Genomic DNA, 27,690 nt, shown 5'->3' with positions numbered 1-27,690 from the left:
ATATCCAAGCAGGGTGTTGAAATTAGAAGGAATGCTGAGTCATAGGGCATCAGCAGAATGATGCAATCTGTTCTATCACCTGATTGGTCAATACTTGTATATATTGTAATACACTTTTGTATGAGTGTGGTATGTTGTGGTCTGATAGAGGTTTAGTGTGGTTTGTAGTTGTTTGGTTGGTTGGTCTGTGATAGTGTCATCTAGTGTAATAATTTGGTTAGGTGTTCTGTAATGTGTTTAGTGTTAATAGTTTTTGGAACTAAGAAGTAGTAAAAGACTTCTGAAGAAAGAACTTCTGCTGTAGTGTCTTTACTAAGAAAACTGTCCAGTGACAGTTCCACCCTCTGGAGGGAATGCCCCCCCCCCAAATAAAGGAGGGGGACAAGGGGAAAGCTTTGGCATCCAACTGCCTTCGCTTTGCTGTCCTATGGGTCAGGGCTCTTCAAAAGGGGCTTCTGCAAGAGGCAACAGGATGAGCCAAGCCAAGGGTGATACAGCTACAATTTCAGCTGCAACCAAGCTTGGCTTTCTCTGTGGGTCCAGCAGCAACAGGGACATCAATCCCTTGGACACCATTGACCAATGGAGAGTGCATTGGTTCAAAATTGGATTAAAATTGAACTTTGCTGACTAAAAGTTTCTAATGTAGCAACAAGAGATAAATGATAGCATCTTCTGGGGGCAACAAAAAGTTCATCCACACATCTAAACTAATGGATATGCTTCCATAGCTATTATTTGAAAGAGATATCATCACTTATGCAATTTTTGTTACATTCCTAGCGCAAAGTTAAAGTTATCAATCAATCTATCTATCTATCTATCTATCTATCTATCTATCTATCTATCTATCTATCTATCTATCTATCTATCTATCTATTGAACTTATATGCCGCCCATCTCTGTGGAATCGGGGTGGCTTACAACAAATCTTGATCAGGATTGATGGTAAAATTCTCCATCTTCTCCAATTACAAGTTTTCCCATATCTGGAAAAGATCTTGACTCAGGTGGACTGCTCTGGGGGATTCTGTGTGATTCAGTGAACCCCACAAATTCCAATCCTACAGGCCCTGCCCCACCTAACCTGCTCTCCACAGCCCAACCTGCCTGTCCCCAACCACCACAAGAGTCTCCATGTGCACTGTTTTGGATGCCAGGTAAGTGTAGGGTCAGGATGGAGCCTCGGGGAGGGGGAAAAAGCCTCTGACACCGCACCATGGTGCAGGAGGCCGACTAGGCTATGCCCACTGTGGCCATCCCCACATAGCAACTGGGCAGAGAAACCTTTGCTAAAATATTTGAAGCACAACCCTGGCTAAATCAATATCCTCAGACTGTACTGGTGATTTGAAGAAGTTGAATTATTCAGAGTACCTCCAATCCAGAATAATAGGAAGAAAAACACCAAATAAAGGCTCAAATTGTAATGATTTTTCTATGTTTTTATGCAGCTTCATAAGTTCCTGAGAAACTTTCAATATCACAATATCTCCAGAGATGGGATTTCTTTTGATGAAAATGGAGTTCCTGTTGGCGTCTTTGATATCATGCACTGGACCTCACTTAGGAACAAATCATATGCTGGGGTGAAAATTGGGAATGTACAAATACAAGCCTCCTCAGAAGTTAAGATTTCTGTCAATCAAAATGCCATCCAATGGCCAACTTTATTTAACAAAGTACTTGAGACTACTTGGAATTTGCTCTTCTATTTGAAACATAAAAACACAGAAACATAGAAGACTGACAGCAGAAAAAGACCTCATGATCCATCTAGTCTGCCCTTATACTATTATTGGTATTTTATCTTAGGATGGATATATGTTTATCCCAGGCATGTTTAAAATCAGTTACTGTGGATTTACCAACCGTGACTGCTGGAAGTTTGTTCCAAGGATCTACTACTCTTTCAATCAAATAATATTTTCTCATGCTGCTTTTGATCTTTCCCCCAATTCCCCCAATTTGTCTCCGTATGTGGAAATTTTTCTACTCGGAAATAATTCTTATGGAGGCCAATTGAGAGAATTTCCAAATAAGAGATCTTAAAGCATTATTAATTTATTAGATATCATTTTAATTTTGAGATTTTATAATAATCTATCACACACTGGGACCTGCTGAATTGTATTGTGGAATTTCCAATCTACATTATAAAACTGGAACGTGTTACCATAATTTATAGTACTTGAAATTATCCTGTTTTCAGTAAGAGAAAATCCAGAATGTCTATGGAGATTCTCAGCCATCCAGGTCATGGTTGTGCCAAAAGTGTTTTTTAAGGCACCTGGATTTTGTCTTCTTTTTTAGATGGTTCACTTCTCATCTAAGAAGCTTCCTCAGTTCAGACAGAATGGTGTAGGATTGAAAGATTTGGAACTGCTGAAAAAACTCTATTATAAAGAGGATATAGATTCATCAGTTGAAAAAAGGTCCACACTGTTAAATATGTATTGAAGCAATGTAAATAGTTGAACCTGTGTTGAGCGCCTCTGATTGGCTAAGACGTTGACAGTTGGGTTTTGGCGGGAAGTCAAAAAGTATAAAAGGAGCGTCTGGCTCTGTGTAAAACCAGTCGCGTTCCTTGCTGAAGTCACTTTCCAATAAGAGCTGAATGAAATAAAGAAACCTTTTGAAACAGGCTGCCTCAGACTTTTCACACACCCATTTGTATTATTCAAGTGAGTCTGAGGGCACAGATAAATTCCACATGGCCTCCACAACTTTCAGAAAGATTGCTAACAATCAGAAGATTGCAAGGAACATAAATCCTTCCATACTCCTCCATTCAGTCAGAACTGAAGAAGCTTCTGAAATGAGAACCAAAACTTCTTCAGGGGAAAACAAAGATCAATTATCTTTTGAAAAAAACACCTTTAGGAGAAAATCCTTTATATGAAGGGTTTAACTCACTGAATTGCATAAGAGAAAAATGTCACTTAGAATGTGGTGAGGGAAAAATAAGGGCAGCTAAAAGTTCGTGCCACCAGTCACTGTTCCCCTGAGCTACTGGAAGACAGTTGATTTCAGTTTCTGTTTATATTTAGATGGTGCCTTATTCAAGATGTACAGACAGTTGCTCCCCAGGTTTTGCCAAGCTTGTGAGAGAGGGAGCCCCAGTTTGCTGCTATGACTGCTCTCTTTGTGTTGAAGGAACATTCTCTGGGCAGGAAGGTATAGTAGGTGGATCCGAAGACATGAAAATTCAGGATACAATCATTATTCTCTATTGATTTTTAGGGGGTATTTGATCAATAAGCAAGAAAAACATTTCTTGAAGACATCCAAAAACATTTCAATGATTGAATGCTATCACCAATTTTTGTATGATGATGGGAGCATTACAATAAATAATGAAAGTTTGCTGCTGTCTATTGAGTTGTTATGTATTTTCTACCTTGGTTACTTGCTTGGAAAGAGGACAAATTTTGAGAGCTGATAATTGTATTCATCTTCAGCCTTTAAAAAGAATGTTTATTGTTTTAACTAATGCTGTGTCATATGGATATCCTGGGCAGAACAATTATATTATTTCTTGAAAATGAAGTAATTGATTTCTGATTTGGTTTTCATGCTCCTACATCGGCAGAAAAAGATTTATGCTAACCATTTTTTTCTAGATGCAGTCCATTGTGAAAAGTGTCCAGATGACCAGTGTTCCAATAAGAAGAGAGATCAATGTGTCCCCAAAAATATAAGCTTCTTATCCTATGAAGAATCATTGGGACTCACCCTGGCTTTCTTTGCCATTGCTTTGTCTCTAACAGCTGTCTTTATTCTGGGAATCTTCTTTAAATATCGACAAACTCCCATAGTCAAAGCCAACAACTGTGAACTCACCTACATCCTCCTGGTTTCACTTCTGCTTTCTTTCTTGACTTCCCTTCTATTCATCGGTCGCCCCGTGAAAATGACCTGTCTCCTTCGACAAACCATTTTCAGTATTATTTTCTCAATTGCTGTTTCTTCTTTGTTGGCCAAGACTGTAATGGTGGTGATGGCCTTTCTGGCCACAAAACCAGGCAGCAGCATGAGGAAATGGCTGGGGAAGAGTCTGGCCAACTCTATTGTTTTATCGTGCTCTAGTATTCAAGTAGGCATTTGCATGATGTGGCTGGGAATCTTTCCCCCATTCCCAGATTCTGATTTTAATTCCCAACCGGAACATATCCTGCTGCAATGTAATGAAGGCTCTGTCACCATGTTCTACTCTGCTCTTGGCTACATGGGTTTTTTGGCTGCCATCTGTTTCTTGGTGGCATTTCTGGCTCGAAATCTGCCAGGGGCCTTTAATGAAGCCAAACTGATCACATTCAGCATGTTGGTTTTTTGTAGTGTTTGGATCTCCTTTGTTCCCACATATCTGAGCACTAAGGGGAAATACATGGTGTCCGTACAGATCTTCTCCATCCTGGCCTCCAGCATGGGTTTATTGGGCTGCATCTTTATCCCCAAGTGCTACATTATTATCCTGAAACCAGCCATGAACACCAAAGAACATCTCATGCTAAAAAAGCATTAAGATTCTTTATGTTGGTGCCTATTATTGCTCAGTTTACATGCAGTATACAATCAAAAACTTTGAAGTACGGTTTTATATGTTGTCACTTATTTTTCTTCATTTCATCTACATTTTGAATTATAATAACTGAATAGTAAAATTTCTACAAAAAAATCAAACTATTTGAATTAATCATATTCTTCAATTGCCACAATCTGTATTCATGTTAAATCATAACCATCATCAATGGCATTAATATTTTTTTTGTTACTAGTGATGTTGTGATATGCTTTTAGATTAAATTAAAGACTATAGCTAATAATTATGTATGTTTTGGTGTTATATTTAATTTTGTAGGGTAATGTTCTGACTTTGTTTAAAAATAGTTAATTTCAAATACTGTATACTGTATATTTGATTGATCACTTCTGGATGGATAATGAAAGATCACTTATAGATGGATAAATTAAAAAGATGGGAGAGAGAAAGAGAAACAGACAGACAGATAACATTCTATATATTAAGAATAGATAAAATATCAACATAAACATTGGAATAACTAATTTTTTCTCATCCATTTGAATAAATTAATGAGAAGAATTATTAGTATAGACAGTCTTCAATCAAAAGGAAATAAATGACAACTCTGAATGTTTGGAGGGAATCATATTGACATGTGATATGATAATGAAGGTGTTCTTATGAGAGTATTAAAATTGGTTCCTGCTTTATTAATATACATATCCATTTCCATATACATGGTGTGTGTGTGCGTGTCTGTGTGTCTGTGTGTGCCCTGCCAACCTAGCAATTTGAAAGCATATCAAAGTAAATAAATACGTAACAATTCAGTTGAAAAGGAACAATGTTCTGTACAACTTCAGCGTATGGTTATGCCAGCCATATGACCATGGAAGTATCTCCAGACAAACTAGGCTCTTCATTTGTGAATCAAAGATGTACACCACCCCTTGGCTTGATCATCTCTGACCAACCCTTTACCTATACCTACTTATACCTTTACCTAAAAATATATAACTACGTTTTTATGCATCTGTGTTTTGTCTATTTGTCAGTCAATCCTTCAGTGTATTACAGATTAGGAAAGCTTTGTCATATAAATCAGTACTACTTTTAGCTGACCTTGTCTTGATAATGGTCTCCCAATGCCATTAATTCTGCCTTCTACACTCTCTCTCTTTGGATAGTCAGAAAGCATTGAGAAATCAAATGCCTCCCAAATGTAATTGTAGTATTTTTATTCACATACTGATCAGTTTCATTCAATATTCTAAATCAAGATTCTAATTTGTCCTAATTTTGATTTCTGATATTATAGTGTTGTATCTATCATAGAGACTTCTGGGTTGTCTGCAAAGGTGAGAAACATTTCCTCCTTCCAATCATTTACCAAATCAATGTGTCCAGAGCACTCAACAAGAATTAACTCAACAAGAATGAAATGGTATAGGGATTACTGCCTAAACAGGTGCTTGGACTAGAAAACCTCCAAGGTCCCTTCCAACTCTGTTATTTTATTCTATTCTAACTTGGTGGTGTCTCATATGCACCATGTTCGTCAGAAGATAGCCTCACAATACATCAGGAAAACCATGCCATTCATTTGCAAGAGTCACACATTTTTGGTTCCCAGTTATATGAACTATGTATGTATGCATGCACGGATGGGCTACTGCCTAGATGCGGGGGAACACAGTTGGGTAGCAAAAATGGAGCTCCACCCCAGAGCACCCGATTTGCACTGAAAAATGTTGAATCCTAATACTGCATGATCAATTGACCCAAAGGTTATTGTAGCTTCAACACCTTCTATCATTTTATCTCTGTTAGTGAAAATTAAGTCCAATATGGCTGATCCCCTTATTTCCTTCTCTACTTTTTTGGGTAACAAATTTGTCTGCTAGGTTTTTTATGAACCTGTTGGATCTTCCACTTGGTGCTGAATTTGTCTCCCAGTTAATGTCAGGGTAATTAAACTCCCCCATTACTATTGCGATGTGCTTCCTACATACCTTAGTTAGCTGACCAGCAAAAAGTTGATCTACTTCCTCTGTTTGGTTGGGTTTAGTATACCACCACTTTTAATATTAACCTGCTGAATTTTACCCCTGGTATCATCCTGACTCTCTTTGTCATTGCTTTATCCATAACTACTGCCTTTTTCCTGGGAATCTTCATTAAACACTGAGAAACTCTCATAGATAAAGTCAACAGTCAACGGGCACTCAACTACATCCTCCTGGTTTCAGTACTGGATTCTTTCAAGACCTACATTCTATTCAGTGGTTGCACTATGAAAATGACCTGTCTCCTTCAACAAACCAGTTTTGGTGTTGTTGTTTTTCAGTTGCTGTCCCTTCCTTGTTAAATTATATATAGATGTATAATTTATTTATTAATTTACACTCCATCGAGTGGTTTTGGAGGATGCAATGGAGAGAGGTCTCAGGTGCACACTTAGCCGAAAAATGCATACTTGTACATCATTGGCCATGGGCTCAGGTCCTCAAATTTTGTTTAGCCCTTCACCTTCAGCCATTGTAGTATTGTTCTCATATAGCATCATCTCATGGTTCTCTACTAGATACCTCCTAGTTATCACTTCAGGAGGAGGTGGCACAATGGTTAGAATGCAGAATTGCAAGCTATTTCTGCAGCTTGCTGGCTGCCTGTAATTTAGTAGTTCAATTCTCAATGGTTCAAGGTTCATTTGGCTTTCCATCCTTCAAGGTCAGTAGAATGACGACCCAGAATTTGGGGAAAATATGTGGACTCTGTAAACTGCTTAGAGAGGGCTTTTAAAAGCACTGTGAAGTGTTATATAAGTCTGCTATTGCTATCATGAAGAACTCAGTAATGGCCCTCTGTTTCAGATTAATGCCCCAGGGAATTTTGACTAGATCTTCTTTGTAACCATAAAGACTTCTACCTTTTGAAAGACATAAAACATTTAACATGAGTCTCCAATAAGTTACTCAGTATGTCATGATCTGGAGTTAAACATTCTGATGTATCTAATCTTCCTTGAGGAAAATGGCCTCATCCACACAGGACAAAATAAGGAGGAATTAAAATGGCCCACTGCCTAGTTCAAGAATATTGAACTGTTTTTCCACATTTTAATGTTTAGAATCTCAAGAATAAATTTGGAGACCAAAAACAATCAAGTTTCCCTGAAGTTTTTCTCTTGACTCTTAAATTAGGATTATTCTCCCGAGTCAAACAAAATTCTTTTCTCCAATGGAACACTTTTATAGCAGTGCTTGTTCCCAATTCCCTTTCTAATTATTAAAATCATTATTATCTTTTCTCCTTTGAACAAAGGGTATGGGATTTTCACCACCACAATTAGTGGCCAATCAATGTGACAACAAATGCGATAGACAGCATGTGATAATCTGCTTTGTGATGAGATCAAAGTTTGGGTAAAGCTGGGCAAATACTGTCGCAGTCTGAAATTGAAGATAGTTATTCCAAATCTGAGGCAATCTGGACTTTCTTCATTGCAATTGTGATCTTTGAAATTTAGCTCTTTGCTTAAGAAAAAAATATAGAAAAAATATCCTGCAGAATACTGTATAAAACAAATGTTTTTGCTGCTGCATATACAGTTCTTTCTGCTTCTGCTTCTGTCTCAAATTCCCTGTGTCAGTACGCTAATGAAATGTCCATTTAAGGTGATAATAGAAGAAAAGGAGTGGTTCCATTACTACAAACCAGGAGATTACTGGATTACTGGAATAATGTCTGGAATTGTAGCTCTATTGTACCAATTTTCATTCTCCAAGCCTCCAAGCCACCAACTGGAAAGGTAATTTATTTTATTTATTTATTTTATTCAATTTTTATGCCACCCTTCTTCTTAGACTCAGGGTGGCTTACAACAAGTTAGCAATAGCACTTTTTAATAGAGCCAGCATATTGCCCCCACAATCTGGGTCTTGCAGCATGTCAGCATGTCAGCATGTCCAAAGATTCTGGTGATTGATTTTACCTGCTCCAATGTCTTTTCTAGGAATGATTTCATTTCTCCTATTCCTCAATTTGAGAAAGGCAAGTCATTATTGCTCATCCAAATTTGGAAAAGCACCAGGGGAACATAATGGTTTTTTTAAAACCTGAGTTTGGAAAGTTTCTTTTTAAGTTGTTCCAAAAGTGTCAGACTCAACACTGGGCAATACTGGGCACTTCCAATACTGTCCCACAATGAATCTTGCCTGGATGGAATATGCCTGCTTTCAAAATGATTTCCTGGGGACTATAAAGAGTCAACATCTTATTAATTCATGTTTATTTTATTTATTTATGAACAATAATTAAGCAGGGACTCCCAATAAAATGATTGGATTAATACCTTAGAACAGAGGGCGATCTCGTGTACTTTCTCCCCATCATTTATTCCCCTTCCTTATATTTACTCTATAATTCCTACCACCCTCTCTACTCTTTCTTTCCACCCTTTCCACATTTGCCACTTTTGTGGCTTCTCTGTTCTTTTTGGTTTAAATAAAAGGGATACAAAATAAAAGAATAAAATTCAAAGAAGGGAGAGTGTTAGGGTCTGCCTAGCAGCCTGTGGAGCCAGAACCTTTGGAAGTCTGCAGTGTCTCTTGTTAGGGTTGAGAAAGGAGGTGTTCCTCCTTTGAATGAATGCAAGAGCACACAGGGCTGCAAAACAACAGGAACTGTAGAAATGCAGAAAGGTTTGCTCTGGTGAAGGTCTACTCATGAGTAGACCTGCAGAATAATTGTCCATGTTCTTAAAACTACTTAACCTACGCCTAACCATACTAAGGCTAATTGGAGGGAACAATGCCCGTCTTGATTCATGACTCCAGTTTCATGCTTCTCTGTTTCCAGCTCGTGTTGTGGCTTGAATCTTTGTTTCAGTGGTTCCAGTTGTCAAAAAAAAACTGTCTGTAGATAACCTGTCAGAAAACATGTCTGCTCATAGCCTGCTCAATGACTCTAGTTTGCTTTCTTAGTTCGACTAAAACCATGAATATTCTGCAGCAAATATCTAGGTCTAAGAAAGTCTTGTTGGAGAGATATCCATCTTCAAATAGGTAATATCTCTTGCTAATCTGGCCCCTTAATCCAGCTGTTAGTCATTGATATAGAGGGGGGAAAGATGATGAAATTTCTTACGTTGCAGTGAGAACACCTACCACATTCTGCCTTTCTTGCTGACTGTTCATGAAGTCAACCAGAATTCAAAGCTCTTCTTACTCAACATCACACTGGGCTTCGCAAAATTATGTTTATAATTCTTAATCCTCTTTTACCAATGCTATTTTTACAGTAACATTTGGAGCATAAATCGTCAGATATAAATACACTTAGGTCCTTAACAAGGTGAGAGCCATCTGCTAGATCAATGCCACCTATTTAAACTTGACATTCTGATTATGTTTACCAATATGTAAGACAGAGCATTTATTAATCAAAACTAGAAGTTGCCAAATAGATGACCATTCAGACATATGGTTGAGATCACTTTGAAAAACAACAGAATTATCTGTAGAATTGAATAATTTTACATCCTTGGCAAAAATAATGGAATTGCTTTTAAGTTGATCACATAAATCATTGATATAGAAGAAAAAAGATGATGAAATTTCTTACGTTGCAGTAAGAACACCTACCACATTCTGCCCTTCTTGCTGGCTGTTTATGATGTCAACCAGAATTCAAGGCTCTTACCCAACATTACCTTGGGCTATAACATCTATGAGAACTTTTTCAATGCAAGAATGACATATGAAGCCATGCTGGATGTGCTGTGTACAGGGCAGGAGAATATCCCAAACTATAGATGTGGAACAGAAAAGAATCTGCTGGCTATTCTTGAAGAGGTGGATTCTGAACTCTTTGATCATATATCTAACCTCTTGACCCTCTATAAAATTCCACAGGTATAAAGCCAAATGAAATTAATTCCATGTTGTAAAGTTTTCAGATTGTGTGTGTGTCTCTCTCTGTGTGTGAATATATTTTTGCTGATAATGAAAATATGTATATACACACACACACAAGTGCATGCGCAGATAAACACCATTTCTAGTGGTGACGTCACTGTATAGAGAAATGAGGGAACATAACTCTGTTCCCAAAGCTTGAATTTTCTTGTTGGGGAGCCAAAAAAGGCACACTCCATTTTGGAGGGATTGACCAGGGAAAAACGGGAATATCCTGGGGCCTAGAAGTAACATGCAATTGCTTTGAAGGGGCAGGGGAAACACCTTAACTTTGACAAAGAAAAACAAGCCATTCTGGCTGGCCCAAACAGTGATAGCCCTACAGAAGGAGGAGGAAGAGTATAAAATTGGTAAAGGAGAAAAAAAGTGACCCAAAAGGACATAAAATCAGAAATAAATCTTGAAATGTAGTAATATTGAAGCGTTTTTAATAGCAAAGTGAATACAAGAACAAGGGGGCACAATTTGAGTTTAGTTGGTGCGAAAGATTAAAAGTAATGTGAGAAAATATTATTTTACTGAAAGAGTAGTAGATGCTTGGAACAAACTTCCATCAGACCTGGTTGGTAAATCCACAGTAACTGAATTTAAACATCCCTGGGATAAACATATATCAGTCCCAAGATAAAATACGGGAAATAGTATAATGGCAGACTAGATGGACCATGAGGTCTTTTTCTACCGTCAATCTTCTATGTTTCTATTGATGCTCAAAGCTTGTAAAGACCAGCAATTGGGAGAGCAGGAGTAGAAGCAAGAAACTACATAATGGAAACAGTGACATTGACAGTGCTAACAGGCAGGAAGCAGCAGATGAAGCTAGGAAAAATACATCAGATATATGTACAATTAGCACAGGGGCCCTCTCCAAGGCTGTGTACTCTCACCACTTCTCTTCTCTCTATACACTAATGACTGCATCTCAAACGATCCATCTGTTAAACTACTGAAATTTGCAGATGATACAACAGTGATCGGACTTGTTAGAAACAATGATGAATCTGCATACAGACAGGAGGTTGAACTACTATCCTTGTGGTGTGACTGGAACAATCTAGAACTGAACATACTCAAAACCATAGAAATGGTGGTAGACTTTAGGAGAAACCTTTCCATCCTTCCATCTCTCACAATACTAGACAACACAATATCAACAGTAGAGACATTCAAATTTCTAGGTTCTATCATATCTCAAGACCTAAATTGGTCACCTAACATCAAAAACATCATCAAAAAAGCACAACAAAGAATGTTCTTTCTACACCAGCTCAGAAAGCTCAAACTGCCCAAGGAGCTGCTGATACAGTTCTACAGAGCAATCATTGAGTCTGACATCTGCACCTCTATAAATGTCTGGTTTGGTTTTGCAACCCAAGAAGATGGACACAGACTACAGAGGATAATCAGAACTGCAGAAAAAACAATTGCTGCCAACCTGCCTTCCATTGAGGATCTGTATACTGCACAAGTCAAAAAGAGGGCAGTGAAAATAGTACTGTAGGGTTTCCTGCCTAAGAAGGGGGTTGGACCAGAAGACCTCCAAGTTCCCTTAATAATAACTGTTGTTGTTGTTGTTGTTTTGCTGCTGCTGCTGCTGTTGTTATTAATTCTTCAAGTTCTCGGTCCCTTTAAGTTCCTCTTCCCATTGTCACCGTGATTCAAATAGATATTCAATAGATGAGAAGAGATATTTATGAGGTGCACAGAGTACACACAAATTACATAAAAAGAAGCATTAAATATGCTAGGAGAATGATAAATGATGAAATATACAGGAAAAACAAGAGAGGAATTGATACTATACAAAGGAAAAGAAATTGTCATATTAAAAAAAACCACCCTATAAAGACAGCCTTTGGAAAACATTCTTCTTCTCAGAGAGTAACAGTGAAAGAGCTTGCAGGCCGGTAAACGCTAGAAACCTGGTTAGGGCTAGAAGGAAACCTCTTTGGAACAAGTTAGAGTAATGGAAAAAACCCTGCAAAGAATTAGGGCTTGGAAAACACTCTTCACAGAGAAACAATGGAATAGCTTGAGAACATTTATAGCACCTGGTTAGGGCTGGAAAGAAACATCTAGAGCAAGTAAAGCAATGAAAAAACAACCCTACAAAGACAGGGTTTGAAAACATTCTTCTTCTAAGAGAGTAAAAATGAAAGAGCTTGCAAGCCAGTAAAAGCTGGGAACATTGTTAGCACCTGGTTAGGGCGGGAAAGAAACTTCTTCTGAGTAAGTTAGAGTAATGGAAAAAATTCTGCAAAGACTTAGGGCTTGGAAAACATTCTTCACAGAGAGAAACAATAAAAGATCCCACAAGGTAAGAGATATGAAGATCTTTAGCAGCTAGTTAGGCCTGTGGGAAAAAGCTACATTCAGAGTATAATAATAATAACAATAATAATGATGATGATGATGATGATAATGCCGTATGGACAGTTGGCGGAACAAAGCATTGCATGGCCAGTTCTTGGAGAAGATTGAAGGCAAAGTGGATAAGGAAAAGACCTGGTCATGGCTTACACGTGGAACACTCAAAAAGGAGACAGAAGGACTAATACTGGCGGCACAAGAACAGGCCATTAGAACAAATGCTGTCAAAGCCAGAATTGAAAAATCAACAGACGATCCAAAGTGAAGACTCTGTAAAGAAACAGATGAAGCAATCGATCACATTCTCAGCTGCTGCAAAAAGATCGCACAGACTGACTACAAGCATAGACATGATGCTGTGGCACAGATGATCCACTGGAACTTGTGCCGAAACTAAAATTTACCAGTGGCAAAGAACTGGTGGGAACATAAGCCCGAAAAAGTGGTCGAAAATGAGCAAGCAAAACTACTGTGGGACTTCCAACTTCAGACTGACCGAATTCTGAAGCATAACACACCAGACATTGTGATCGTGGAGAAAAAGAAAGTATGGATCATCAATATCACAATCCCAGGAGACAGCAGAATTGAGGAGAAGCAGCTAGAGAAATTAGTGAAATACGAAGATCTAAAAATCGAGCTGCAACGACTCTGGCATAAGCCCGTGAAAGTGGTCCCAGTGGTACTTGGCACGCTGGGCGCAGTGCCAAAGGATCTCAGTGGACATTTGAAAACCATCAGAATTGACAAAATCTCCATCTGTCAATTGCAAAAGGCCGCTTTACTGGAATCGGCAAACAATTCGCCGCTACATCACGCAGTCCTAGGTGCTTGGGAAGCACCCGACTGGTGATGAAATACGAAATCCAGCATAGTGATCTCATTTGCTGTGTTATACTGACATAATAATAATAATAATAATAATAATAATAATAATAATAATAATAATAATATTATGATGATCCCGGAGATATTCTGGTCCGATGCCATGTAGGGCTTTATAGGTCATTAACAACACTTTGAAGTGTGACCGGAAACTGATCGGCAGCCAATGCAAGCCATGGAGTGTTGAATAAACATGGGTGAACCTAGGTAACCCCACAATGGCTCTCGCGGCCGCATTCTGCAAGATCTGAAGTTTCCGAACATTTTTTAAAGGTAGCGCCATGTAGAGAGCATTGCAATAGTCGAACCTCGAGGTGATGAGGACATGAGTGACTGTGAGCAGTGAGTCCCGGTCCAAATAGGGCCGCAACTGGTGCACCAGGCAAACCTAAGCAAACGCCCTCCTCGCCAAAGCCGAAATATGATGTTCCAATGTCAGCTGTGGATCGAGGAGGACACCCAAATAGCGGACCCTCTCCAAGGGGGGCAGTAATTCCCCCCCAGGGTAATGGATGGACAGATGGAATTGTCCTTGGGAGGCAAAACCCACAGCCACTCCGTCTTGTCCAGGTTGAGTTTGAGTTTGAGCTAGAGGCACTGGCACATCACTTCCACTGATTCACTGACTGGACATGGGGTGGAGATGTATAACTGGGTATCATCAGAATACTGATGATACCTCACCCCATGCCCTTGGATGATCTCACCCAGTGGTTTCATGTAGATATTAAATATCAGGGGGGAAAGGACCGACCTCTGAGGCACCCCACAAGGGAGAGACCTCGGGGTCGACCTCTGACCCCCCACTAACACCAACTGTGACCGACCGGAGAGGTAGGAACAGAACCACTGAAGAACAGTGCCTCCCACTTCCAACCCCTCCAGCCAGCGCAGGATACCATGGTCGATGATATTGAAAGCCACTGAGAGGTCAAGAAGCACCAGGACAGGCCCCTGTCCCAGGCCCACCATAGATCCTCCATCAGCATGACCAAAGCAGTTTCCATGCTGTAGCCCGGCCTGAATCCTGACTGTTGAGGGCCTAGATAATTGGCTTCTTCCAAGGACTGCTGGAGTTGGAGTGTCACCACCTTCTCAACAACCTTCCCCATAAAGGGGAGGTTGGAGACTGAATGGTAGTTATTAAGCACGTCTGGGTCCATGGAAGGCTTCTTGAGAAGGTTCTTCTTGGCTATAATAGCCACTCCCCACTTCCCTGGGGTCAAGGCTGATGTCATACTTGAAATCTGGCTGGGCAAATTTCAAACACCTCCCTCTGGGCCCAGCCAGGTTTCAGTCACACATGCCAGATCAGCCTCCTCCTCCAGGATCAAATCCTGGATGAGGAGAGCTTTATTTACCATTGACCTGGCATTGAGTAGCAGCAGATTGAGCCAGGGCCCAGATTACACTCATCATCAGTACCCTGTGTTGAGCTCATAGGGCTGGAACAAGGGAATATAAGACACACCCTAATTATCAGCCTCTTTTAGGGATGAAAAAGGTGTGTCTAATAGACCCCAAAAATGTGGTAAGGAACATGGAGCAATGTTGGGAAACAATGTTGGCAATATTCTTGAAAATAAAATTGGGATACCACAAAATTCTATATACACAGTTAACTATAACTTATGTTGCAAAATAATAATAATAATAATAATAATAATAATAATAATAATAATAATAATAATAATAATAATAATAATTATTATTATTATTATTATTATTATTATTATTATTATTATTTTAAAAAAGCTTACAACCAGAGACTGTACAGGAAGAATTGAAAAGATGGAACGGGAATTGTAAAAGATCACCAAAATAAAATAGCAAAAGAACAAAGAAATATTAAAAAACATAAAATTAATGAAATTACTCAAGAAGATTTGGCACAAAAATTAAGATATTTAAATAAAATTATTTTGAAAATGTAAATAAACTAATCCATTGTTTGCCATATAAATTGAAAAATAAAAAGAGAAAAATGATATATCAATTACAGGATGAGAAAAGAATAATAAAACATAATAGAGAAGGAAAAAAATAGTTTTTTTTTACAAATTTATATGCCAGAGAAGATGTTGCAGAAGATAAAATTAAAGCATACTTAGAATCAACAAACATAAAACAATTATAGAAGACCAAAGAGAGATGTTGAATAGGGCTATCACAAGCACAGAATTTGACAGCTCATTGAAAAAAGAGAAAAATAGTAAAACACTAGGTATGAATAGGATACCCATGGAATTATATAAAAATACACAAAATTATTGGAAGGGATAATGATAGAATTATTTAGTGAGGTACTTGAAAAAGCAAATTACCACTCACTGGATCAGAGGCATTGATAATGTTCATAACCAAGGAAGAAAACCAAGGGATGATTTTCCTATGGCATCTCTGATCCCCTTTATGATTGGATAACTGTGTTCCTGTCAAACAGACAACAAGTGGTTAATTTAGTGAGTGCCCTATCAAATCCTGCTCCTGTCAACAGTGGTGTCCTTCAAGGCAGCATTCTAGGACCAACACTATTCATACTTCATATTGCTGACAATGTTAAACTATTCAACATCACCAATAATACTACTTGACTATGTATCAGAATGGTCAGACAAATGGCAACTTCAAGGAACTTCCGGGTGGAGCTCGATCGCGCCGGAGGTGCGGAAGCCAAGCTCCGGCTCCGTGGCCTTCATTTCACCCTGTAGGACGCCGCGTTGCGTTGTGCCGACGCCCGGACGGGGTCGGCCCAGGACAGGGGGTCTCCTGGACCCCCCGGGACAGATCACCGCGACCCCGGGGGTTAGGGTCAGCCCCGCAGCTACAGGAATGAAGAGCTGCAACCAGACGGCCGACTGGGCGCAGCCATAGCAATCACCGATAGAGGAAGTTAAAAGAAAGAATAAGAAGTCTACAAACCAGCAGATCGGCAGATAAGGGAGATCTACAGCACCACACGGAATCTTTCGGATCGGTGAAATTTTTTTTTAGAAAAAGAAGGGACTTTGAAGGCGAACTCAAACAGAGGAAAAATAAACAAACTGTAAGTGATATCCATAAGCGGAGGAGAAGCCTAGCTGGAACTACCTGCCTTTGTTAAATCCAACAGTATAATCTTTTTTTTACAATTTCTTTACAATTTTAAGATAGTGTGGTGCCTTTGTTGTTTATTCCTTACTATTGTTTTTTCTTTAAAATCATAATTTTCCCTGACAATTAAAGACTGATTTGACAACTACCTGATTAGATAAAGTAAAAATGTCTAAATGAATTGAATATACGACCATATGGATTGAAATGAAATCACCTTTTTACAATGGAATTTTATTGAGATTATTGAGATCATAATTGCTTGGAGTAAATTTTGGATGGCATATCTTATTTTTATATTCTTATAATTATTTTCTTGATTCGATTTTTTTTCCCCTATGGACTAAGTGGGACTATTTTTCTTTCAGCATAAATTTGGAGGCGTAAGGATATCTTTTGTGCTTGTTTCTTCTCTCCTTGGGTTTTTTAATCCCTTTTTATATAATAAGAAGACACTTATTTTAACTGGACATTATATTGGATATTACATTGGACATTTGCTTGGAGTATTTCTTTTTTGAGATTTTTATCAAAGCATAACTTATATTTGGCATTTTTAGACTTAATAGTTTCCTTTCTTTTTTGCTTCTTTTTTTTTACCTTTTTGGATTTTTTCTTTAGATTTTTTAGATCTTTTCTTTTTTTATCTTTTCTTAGTTAATTGATTATTATTATTATTGTATTGTTATTATTTTTCTTATACATATCCTTTCATATTTCCTTTCTTCTTTTTCTCTTTTAAAGAAATTTTTTCCAGTTTTTTCTTTTTCTCCCCTATCACTTTCCTCTATTTAAAGAAATCTCCCTACCTTTTTACCTTCTTTCTTCCTTATTTTCTTTTTTCTCCCTCTCCCTTTTCTATCTTTTATCTTTAATTATTATTAATTTTCCCCCTTTCAAAATCATATTTATATCTTTTCTTTCTTTTAGTATTAAATAGCTATGTGCTAGAATATTGGTTTCTTCCTTTTCCCCACCTGATCCCCCCTTTAAGGAGCCTAGGAACCCACTGAAATATTTCTCTACCTTTCCCCCCTTTCTTTCTTTTTCTCTTTCTTTTCCATTTTCCTTTCCAATTAAACCAAAATAATTAATTACAACATTAATTGAATTGAATTGATATACTCAATTTCCTTCTTTTCTCTTTTCTTTTTTCCATTTTCCTATTAAGAATATATAAGATTTAGATTAAAATAATTTTTAAAATAAAATAATAACAGTGATTTTGGACTATGAAAGGTTCCCACAGGGCACAGAGTGTGACTTCAGTGACTACAATAACAACGCGAAAACAACCAACCACTCCCATCCCAACCTCTACATCTAGGGTCTCCCCAACTTCATCACCGTTACAACAAAGGACCATACCCACAATGTTGGCCAAAGAGAAAGAAAAAGACAAGCCTACGATGGAACCTAGCTTCCAGATTATCCAAGAAGCACTAGCAGACATTAAGGCATTACAAACCCAGGCAAAAACTCAAAGTGACACAAACGAAGAAGAAATGAAAACCTACCTACAAGAACTGAGGCAAGAGATGAAGGAGATGAAAGACGAAATTAAAAAAGAAATTGCAGAACTTAAAACTGAATTAACTGAAGTAAAAGGAAATGTTGCCGAAATGGACGGAAATATAAAAGTCATCCAACAAAAACTACAAGACAGCGAAAAGAGAATACAAGTGACAGAAGAAGAAATCCAAGATGTGGGACAGAGAGTAGAAGAATATGAAGACCATAACTATGCAGCCCGCAGAGACTTTGACATAGCAATAACCAATCTAGAACTCCACTCTGCACTACATGGTTTGAGGTTCCAAAACATTGAAGAAGAAAAAGATGAAGATTTGCCTTCAAAAATGGCAGAAGTCATGGGAGCTATTTTGCAGTTAGACCCAACAGACCTGGTAAAAGAAATCGACGAAGTTTACCGAGTCCAGACTGGCTATGTAAGGTGCCATAATTTACCCAGAGAAGTCCACATTAAGTTCACAAGAAGAATCATCAAAGACGCGATACTGAGATACACAAAAAACGAGTCCCTTCAACGTAATGGGAAAGAAATAACGATTCTGAAACAAGTTCCAAGGAGAGTCCGAGAGAGTAGAAGACAATATTATTTTCTTACAAGCATTTTAATCAGAAAGAACATTGTTTTCAGATGGCTGATACCAGAAGGGTTGACCCTAACGTGGCAATCAACGAGAGTGAAAATAGAAAGTGTAGAACAAGCAAGATCTTTCCTAGCACACAGTGGACTGGACAGCACCGCACAAATTCAGATTCAAGCAAAGCCTAGTGATGATATGATGGGGGCTACAGGTGGTGGAGGGGAAGAAGCATTGGTGGTGAAACAGAAAAAAACTACAGATTTCACAGGACTTAATCTTGGATACTCGACTTCGAGAACCAAAAGAAGTCAAAAGGTACTATAAATAAAGATGACACATGATCTGAAAATATTTTCAGTTAATGTAAATGGATTGAATAACCCAAGGAAGAGAAACCAAGTATTAACTAAACTTACGAAACAAAAAGCCCAGATAAACATTCTACAAGAAGTCCATATTAAAAAATCAAAAAGAAGTCTCCTCAAAAATTCAAAATTGAGAAAATTATATACTAGTTTGGCCAATCAAAAGAAAAGAGGTGTAGCAATGTATATTGATGAAATAATTGAATCAAAAGAAATATATAATGACGGGGATGGAAGGATTTTGATAGTACAATTAGATTTAGAAACAAAACCACTAACAATTGTCTCAATTTATGCACCAAATGATAATCAAAAACAATTTTATAAAGATTTACATGAAAAAATTAATGAGTTATCAATTGAAAATATGATAATAATAGGAGACTTTACTGTAATCTCAGATGACCAAATGGATTATAATGGGAAAAGAAAAGAAAAGAAAAAAAAGGTAATTTTACCAGCGTCATTTTGGAAAATGAGTTCAGAATTAGCATTAAAAGATGTATGGCGAGAACAGCATTTAAAAGATAAACAGTATACTTTTTATTCCAACCCGCATAAGACATGGTCTAGAATTGATATGGCTTGGGCCCCTATACACATAATGGAACAAATAAGTGAAATAGAAATAGAGACAAATACTTGGGCGGACCATAACCCTTTATCCTTATATTGGAAAGGTAAAAGGAGAATAAAGAATTGGTCAATGAATAGAACTATAATAAAAGATCCTGAATATAAGAAATGGATAGAGAAGGAATTAGAGATTTTTAAAAAAATAAATAAAAATACAGATACCACACCTCAAAATTTATGGGATACAACTAAAGCATATATACGCGGACTAACAATATCATTTATAGCAAAAAATAAAAATAAAGAAAAGAAAAAATATCAAGGAGCACTAGTAGAAGAATTAAGAAAATTAGAAATTTTAATGCAAAAAGAGGATAAGGATGACAAATTAAAAAATCTGAGAGAATTAATAAGACATAAACTGAGATTAATAGAACAAGAACCAATTGTAGAAAAGATAAAGAGAGCAAAACAATATTATTTTGAGCATGCGAATAAACCTGGAAGATGGTTGGCATACAAACTAAGAAAAGAGAGAGAAAATAAAATTATAAAAAATTTGATAGATTCGAAAGGTACAATAAAACATAGAATAGAAGATAAAAAGGAAATAGTATTGGAATTTTATAAACAATTATATAAGAAAGAAGAGATAAGTAAGGATTTAATTTTCAAATATCTGGAAAAAATAGAACTTCCAGTTTTAACCGAAACACAACAGCAAAGATTAAATAGACCTATTACAGAAATAGAATTAAAACAATCTATAAAGAATCAAAAAAATAATAAAGCGACTGGTCCAGACGCAATACCAGTTGAATTTTATAAATTAGAATTAGAAATATTTTTTTCAAACATGCTTGAGATATATAATCAAATATTGACAATAGGTAAATTACCAAAAACCTGGTCAGAAACCTTAATAACTTTAATACATAAGGCTGATACTAAGAAAGAAAAAATTGAAAATTACAGACCTATTTCATTGTTGAATGTCGATTATAAAATCTTTATATCAATATTTGCCAATAGACTTAAAAGTATTATAAATAATATGATACATACTGATCAAAATGGATTTTTACCAGGAAGACAAATTAAAAATAATTTAAGAATAATAGTTAATACTTTGGAATACTATGAGCAGCATCCAGAAAAGCAAATGGCACTTATATTTTTGGATGCTAAAAAAGCATTTGACAATGTGGATTGGAATTTTATGAAAATACAATTAAATAAGATGGAAGTAGGAACAATTTTTTTTAATATAATAGACGCTATATATTCTGAACAAACTGCTAAAATTATTACAAGCAGTGAACAGACAGAAAAAGTAGTTATACAAAGAGGAGTAAGACAAGGTTGCCCAATATCACCATTGTTATTTATTTTAACTCTAGAAGCATTGTTGATAAAAATAAGAGCGGATAAGGAAATAAAAGGATTGGAAATTAGAAAAGAAACCTATAAAATACAAGCATTTGCTGACGATGTAGTGTTTGTTTTGGATGAACCAATAGAATCTATTTTAAATTTAATAAATGTGATCGAAGAATACGGGAAAGTTGCAGGATTGAAAATAAACAAGGAAAAGACACAGATATTAACAAAAAATATGACTGAATTACAGAGAAAATATTTAGGAGATCTATCAAACATGAAGATCACGAAAAAAGTGAAATATTTAGGGATATGGATGACTTCTAAAGCCGTATCTTTAAAAAATGACAATTATCTAAAATTATTAAGTCAGATCACAAAAGATTTAGAAATATGGAGTAATGTACAATTATCACTTTATTTATTTATTTATTTATTTATTTATTATTTGGATTTGTATGCCGCCCCTCTCCGAAGACTCGGGGCAGCTCACAACAAATGAAACAAATCATAAGTAATCCAATTAATTAAAATATTTAAAGATTTAAAAAACCCCATATACTAACAGACACACACACAAGCATACCATGTATAAATTAAACGTGCCCAGGGGGAGATGTTTCAATTCCCCCATGCCTGACGGCAAAGGTGGGTTTTAAGGAGTTTACGGAAGGCAGGAAGAGTAGGGGCAGTTCTAATCTCCGGGGGGAGTTGGTTCCAGAGAGCCGGTGCCGCCACAGAGAAGGCTTTTCCCCTGGGGCCCGCCAACCGACATTGTTTAGTTGACGGGACCGGGAGAAGGCCCACTCTGTGGGACCTAATCGGTCACTGGGATTCGTGCGGCAGGAGGCAGTCTCGGAGATATTCTGGTCCAATGCCATGAAGGGCTTTAAAGGTCATAACCAACACTTTGAATTGTGACCGGAAATTGATCGGCAGCCAATGCAGACTGCGGAGTGATGGTGAAATATGGGCATACCTAGGTAAGCCCATGATTGCTCTCGCAGCTGCATTCTGCACGATCTGAACTTTCCGAACACTTTTCAAAGGTAGCCCCATGTAGAGAGCATTACAGTAGTCGAACCTCGAGGTGATGAGGGCATGAGTGACTGTGAGCAATGAGTCCCAGTCCAGATAGGGCCGCAACTGGTGCATCAGGCAAACCTGGGCAAGCGCCCCCCTTGCCACAGCTGAGAGATGGTTTTCTAATGTGAGCTGTGGATCAAGGAGGACGCCCAAGTTGCGGACCCTCTCTGAGGGGGTCAGTAATTCCCCCCCCCCAGGGTAATGGACGGACAGATGGAATTGTCCTTGAGAGGCAAAACCCACAGCCACTCCGTCTTATCCGGGTTGAGCTTGAGTCTGTTGACACCCATCCAGGCCCCAACAGCCTCCAGGCACTGGCACATCACTTCCACCGCTTCGTTGACTGGGCATGGGATGGAGATGTAAAGCTGGGTATCATCCACATATTGATGATACCTCACCCCATGTCCTCGGATGATCTCTCCCAGCGGTTTCATGTAGATGTTAAATAGCAAGGGGGAGAGGACCGACCCCTGATGCACCCCACAAGGGAGAGACCTTGGAGCCGACCACTGCCCCCCCACTAACACCGACTGCGACCGGCCAGAGAGGTAGGAGGAGAACCACTGGAGAACAGTGCCTCCCACCCAACCCCTCCAACCGGTGCAGAAGGATACCATGGTCGATGGTATCGAAAGCCGCTGAGAGATCGAAGAGCACCAGGACAGAGGATAAACCCCTGTCCCGGGCCCGCCAGAGATCATCCATCAACGCGACCAACGCGGTTTCTGTAACCGGGCCTGAAACCCGACTGCTGGGAACCTAGATAATCGGCTTCTTCCAAGGACCGCTGGAGCTGGAGTGCCACCACCTTCTCAACAACCTTCCCCAAAAAGGGAAGGTTGGAAACTGGACGATAGTTATTAAGTATGGCTGGGTCCAGGGAAGGCTTCTTGAGGAAGGGGCGCACGAGCGCTTCTTTATAGAGTGTTGGAAAAACTCCCCTCCCCAAGGAAGCGTTGGTAATCTTCTGGGCCCAGCTCCATGTCACCTCCCTGCTGGCCGAGACCAACCAGGAGGGACACGGATCCAGTAGACAGGTGGCGGAACTCACAGCTCCAATGGCCTTGTCCACTTCATCAGGTGTCACCAGATCAAACTCTTCCCAGACAGGTGGACAAGTACGTGCCCCAGTTACCTCGACTGACTCATTGTCAGTCGACTCTGTTTTACAATTGGAGTCGAGGTCGGCCCGGATCTGAGTGACTTTATCAGCGAAAAACGTGTTAAAATCCTCGGCACTACTCTGCAAGTGCTCCCCAACTCCCCCCTGGTTAAGAAGGGAGCGGGTCATCCTAAACAGAGTGGCCGGGTGGGATTCCGCTGATGCAATCAAGGCGGCATGGTACGCGCATCTTGCCACCTTGAGCGCCACTTTGTAAGTCTTAATAAAAGCTCTTACAAGTGTTCGATCAGATTCAGACCTACTCTTCCTCCATCGCTTCTCTAGACGTCTCTTTTGGCGTTTCAACTCCCGGAGCTCCTCATTGAACCATGGGGCTCTAGCGCCACGGAGAGGTCGCAAAGGCGCAATCCGGTCAAGAGCCTCCGCAGCAGCCGTGTTCCAGGCCTCCGCAAGAGACTCCGCTGAACTGTGGATGAGTGCCTCTGGAATAACCCCAAGCGCCGTCTGAAAGCCCTCTGGGTCCATCAGGCGTCTGGGGCGGAACATCTTCATTGGTTCCGCCTCCCTGCGGGGAAGGATTGGAGCCAGGAAGTCAAGCCGTAATAGAAAATGGTCTGAGCATGACAAAGGCAATACTTCTAAGCCCCTTAGTCTCAGACCATTTCTCAATTGCTCGGAAAGGAATACCATGTCAGGTGCGTGCCCTCCCTCGTGAGTCGGACCCTGTACTACTTGAGTCAGGTCCATGGCTGTCATGGTGGCCATGAACTCCTGTGCCAACCCAGAGGTTTCGCCGAGTGACGGCAGGTTGAAGTCCCCCAGGACAATGAGTCCGGGGAACTCCACCGCCAACCCGTCTACTTCCTCGAGTAGCACAGGCAGGGCTTTTGACACGCAGCTGGGAGGCAGGTACGTGAGAAATAAGCCCACCTGAACCCCTAAGTCCAACTTCAGCAAGAGAGACTCGCAACCTGCAATTTCCGGAGCAATGAGTCTATGCAGACAAAGGCTCTCCCTGGCTATAATAGCCACTCCTCCCCCCCCTTCCCTGGGGTCGAGATTGATGCCATATCTGAAACCCGGCTGGGCAAATTTCGGAGAGAGGAACACCTCCCTCCGGGCCCAGCCAGGTTTCAGTAATACATGCCAGGTCGGCCTCCTCATCCAGGATCATATCCCGTATCAGGAGAGCTTTATTTACCACCGACCTGGCATTAAGCAGCAGCAACCTGAGTCAAGGGCCAGAGTTACACTCATCACCAGTACCCAAGATTGGGCTCACAGAGCCAGAACAAGGGACCGTTATTAGGCAACGGTCCCTAGCTCTGTGGCCCCTGCCATATCTGCCTCTCCCCAGCAACACAGGGATATTCCGACCCTCTGCCACCCCAGAGATCGGTGCCCCTTCCTCTCCTGTCTCCCGAGCGTCAGGTGGGCCAAATCTATCATTCACACTACTATCAATCAACTCAGCCATACCATAACCCCACCCACCCCCACCAACCCAATCATACCAATCATTCCATTCATACCCACAAGTATATTTATCCCAGTCATCCATTACTTAGCACCCCAAGTATATTAAAAAACAATTAAATTAGTAACAGTATAAAATAGCAATTGATAAAAATTTAAAACACTCAAACCCCCAATGTTATTAAAAAATTAAATTAATGGTAGTTAAAACACTAGTAAAATGTATCACAATAAATACACTAATAAAAAGATAATAGATACAAATAGAAAAAAAATAGAATATATAAAATATAGGTAATAATGCAGCAATTCAGTTGGTTAAAATAGATCCAGTCAGTAGCAAATGACAAAAGAGCCAATGTCTCAGGTGGTAAATTCAAAAATTGTTCAGAGTCAAGATTCATTCTATATCTACCTCCCTCCTCAAAGAAGGGGGGGGGGTAGAGTGTCCTTATCCCAAGTATGCTGGTTGTTAAATCAATTTCCCTGTCTCTCAAACCCTTTGATGTCAATATTTCCAGATCTTCCTTCTCTCTTGTCCCATCCACTCTTACAGTACCTCCAGACCTCCAGGCATTCAGAGCCTCCATGCAGCCACAGTATGTTCCTTTGATGGTCATAATAGTATTCTCCTCCTTAGCCTCTTTGTTTCCCCATAGCCCTCTGTCTCCTCTCTCTCCTCCTCCTGTAGCTCCCCACTTGGCTGGTCTTCTGATGCCGAACACCCCCACCATTCGGTGTTCCCGCATCTCAGGACAGTTAGTATGTGTGGTGGGTCTGGCTGTTTCAATTTGGCTGGCTTGATAGTTCAGCTCAGCCTCTCAGCCTCTGAAAGTTGTAGCTCAGCAAAAGAGAAGAAGAGAAAAGGGCTGTAGGTGGTTTTGGTCTAATTGGTGGAGCGGGGGGGCAGCAAAAACCTCCTGGGCTGGGACAAGCCGACTCCTGGGATTCCAAGTTTCAGCTCTGTTTGGTCTTTTGGCAATGCAGCTTAGGTCTTAATCAGGTCGGCATCAGCTTCAAAGGCAGCCGCCATCCTCCGCTCCTCAGCTGACTGGCTCCCGATGTGTCTGTGGCCACAGCAGATCTAAACCACTATGGAGAGATGCTATTTCAGGGTCTCCAAAGGACAGGACTTCTCACCATTCTGGAAAAGGCAGGCACACAGATGGTTAAATAACAAGCAGCAAGCGGCAAGCAGCTCCAGCAGTTCCCTCGGCTTCGGCATTCAAGGCATTCAAGAAATGCTAGCGGTCGCCATTTCCCGAGCCTAGCTGAAGAAAGGAAGAATCTCCACAGTAGGAAGAATCTCCACAGTTAAAATGAATATTCTTCCAAAAATATTGTTCCTTTTCCAAGTGATCCCAATAAATCCAGGAACGAAATTCTTTGCCGAATTGAATAAGATAATAAGAAAATTTATTTGGCAAGGCAAAAAATCAAGATTAAAACAAAATTCATTAGAAGATCGTAAGGAAAGATGAGGCCTAGGTCTCCCAAATTGGAAAATATATTTATTTATTTATTTATTACTTAGATTTGTATGCCGCCCCTCTCCGAAGACTCGGGGCGGCTCACAACATGTAGAAACAAATCATAAGTAAACAGACAAATTTAAAAATATTAAATATTTAAAAAACCCCATATACTAACAGACACACACACAGGCGTACCATGCATAAATTAAACATGCCCGGGGGGAGATGTTTCAGTTCCCCCATGCCTGATGGCAAAGGTGGGTTTTAAGGAGTTTACGGAAGGCAGGAAGAGTAGGGGCAGTCCTAATCTCCGGGGGGAGTTGGTTCCAGAGGGCCGGTGCCGCCACAGAGAAGGCTCTTCCCCTGGGGCCCGCCAACCGACATTGTTTAGTTGACGGGACCCGGAGAAGGCCCACTCTGTGGGACCTAATCGGTCACTGGGATTCGTGCGGCAGGAGGCAGTCTCGGAGATATTCTGGTCCAATGCCATGAAGGGCTTTAAAGGTCATAACCAACACTTTGAATTGTGACCGGAAACCGATCGGCAGCCAATGCAGACTGCGGAGTGATGGTGAAATATGGGCATACCTAGGTAAGCCCATGACTGCTCTCGCAGATGCATTCTGCACGATCTGAAGTTTCCGAACACTTTTCAAAGGTAGCCCCATGTAGAGAGCATTACAGTAGTCGAACCTCGAGGTGATGAGGGCATGAGTGACTGTGAGCAATGAGTCCCGGTCCAGATAGGGCCGCAACTGGTGCACCAGGCGAACCTGGGCAAACGCCCCCCTCGCCACAGCTGAGAGATGTTGTTCTAATGTGAGCTGTGGATCGAGGAGGACGCCCAAGTTGCGGACCCTCTCTGAGGGGGTCAGTAATTCCCCCCCCAGGGTAATGGACGGACAGATGGGATTGTCCTTGGGAGGCAAAACCCACAGCCACTCCGTCTTATCCGGGTTGATCTTGAGTATGTTGACACCCATCCAGGCCCCAACAGCCTCCAGGCACCGGCACATCACTTCCACCGCTTCATTGACTGGGCATGGGGTGGAGATGTAAAGCTGGGTATCATCGGCATATTGATGATACCTCACCCCATGTCCTTGGATGATCTCGCCCAGCGGTTTCATGTAGATATTGAATAGCAGGGGGGAGAGGACCAACCCCTGAGCCACCCCAGAAGGGAGAAACCTCGGAGCTGACCTCTGACCCCCCACTAACACCGACTGCGACCGACCGGAGAG

General features: G+C 39.9%; 1 protein-coding gene across 1 annotated transcript in view; it reads left to right on the top strand.

The window, feature by feature from the left end:
- LOC139159337 (vomeronasal type-2 receptor 26-like) overlaps positions 1–4,525 on the top strand; it is an 18,848-nt gene extending 14,323 nt beyond the window's left edge. Inside the window, exons 3-5 of the mRNA XM_070736658.1 lie at positions 1,455–1,682; positions 3,051–3,177; positions 3,624–4,525. Coding sequence (XP_070592759.1) covers positions 1,455–1,682; positions 3,051–3,177; positions 3,624–4,525 — 1,257 coding nt within the window. The remainder of the gene's footprint in view (positions 1–1,454; positions 1,683–3,050; positions 3,178–3,623) is intronic.
- Positions 4,526–27,690: the final 23,165 nt, after the last annotated feature.

The sequence above is a fragment of the Erythrolamprus reginae genome, chromosome 2 (assembly GCF_031021105.1).
Source record: "Erythrolamprus reginae isolate rEryReg1 chromosome 2, rEryReg1.hap1, whole genome shotgun sequence".
NCBI classification, from domain to species: domain Eukaryota; kingdom Metazoa; phylum Chordata; class Lepidosauria; order Squamata; family Dipsadidae; genus Erythrolamprus; species Erythrolamprus reginae.
The sequence above is the reverse complement of the archived record's forward strand: the minus strand, read 5'-3'. Positions and strand labels throughout refer to the sequence as shown.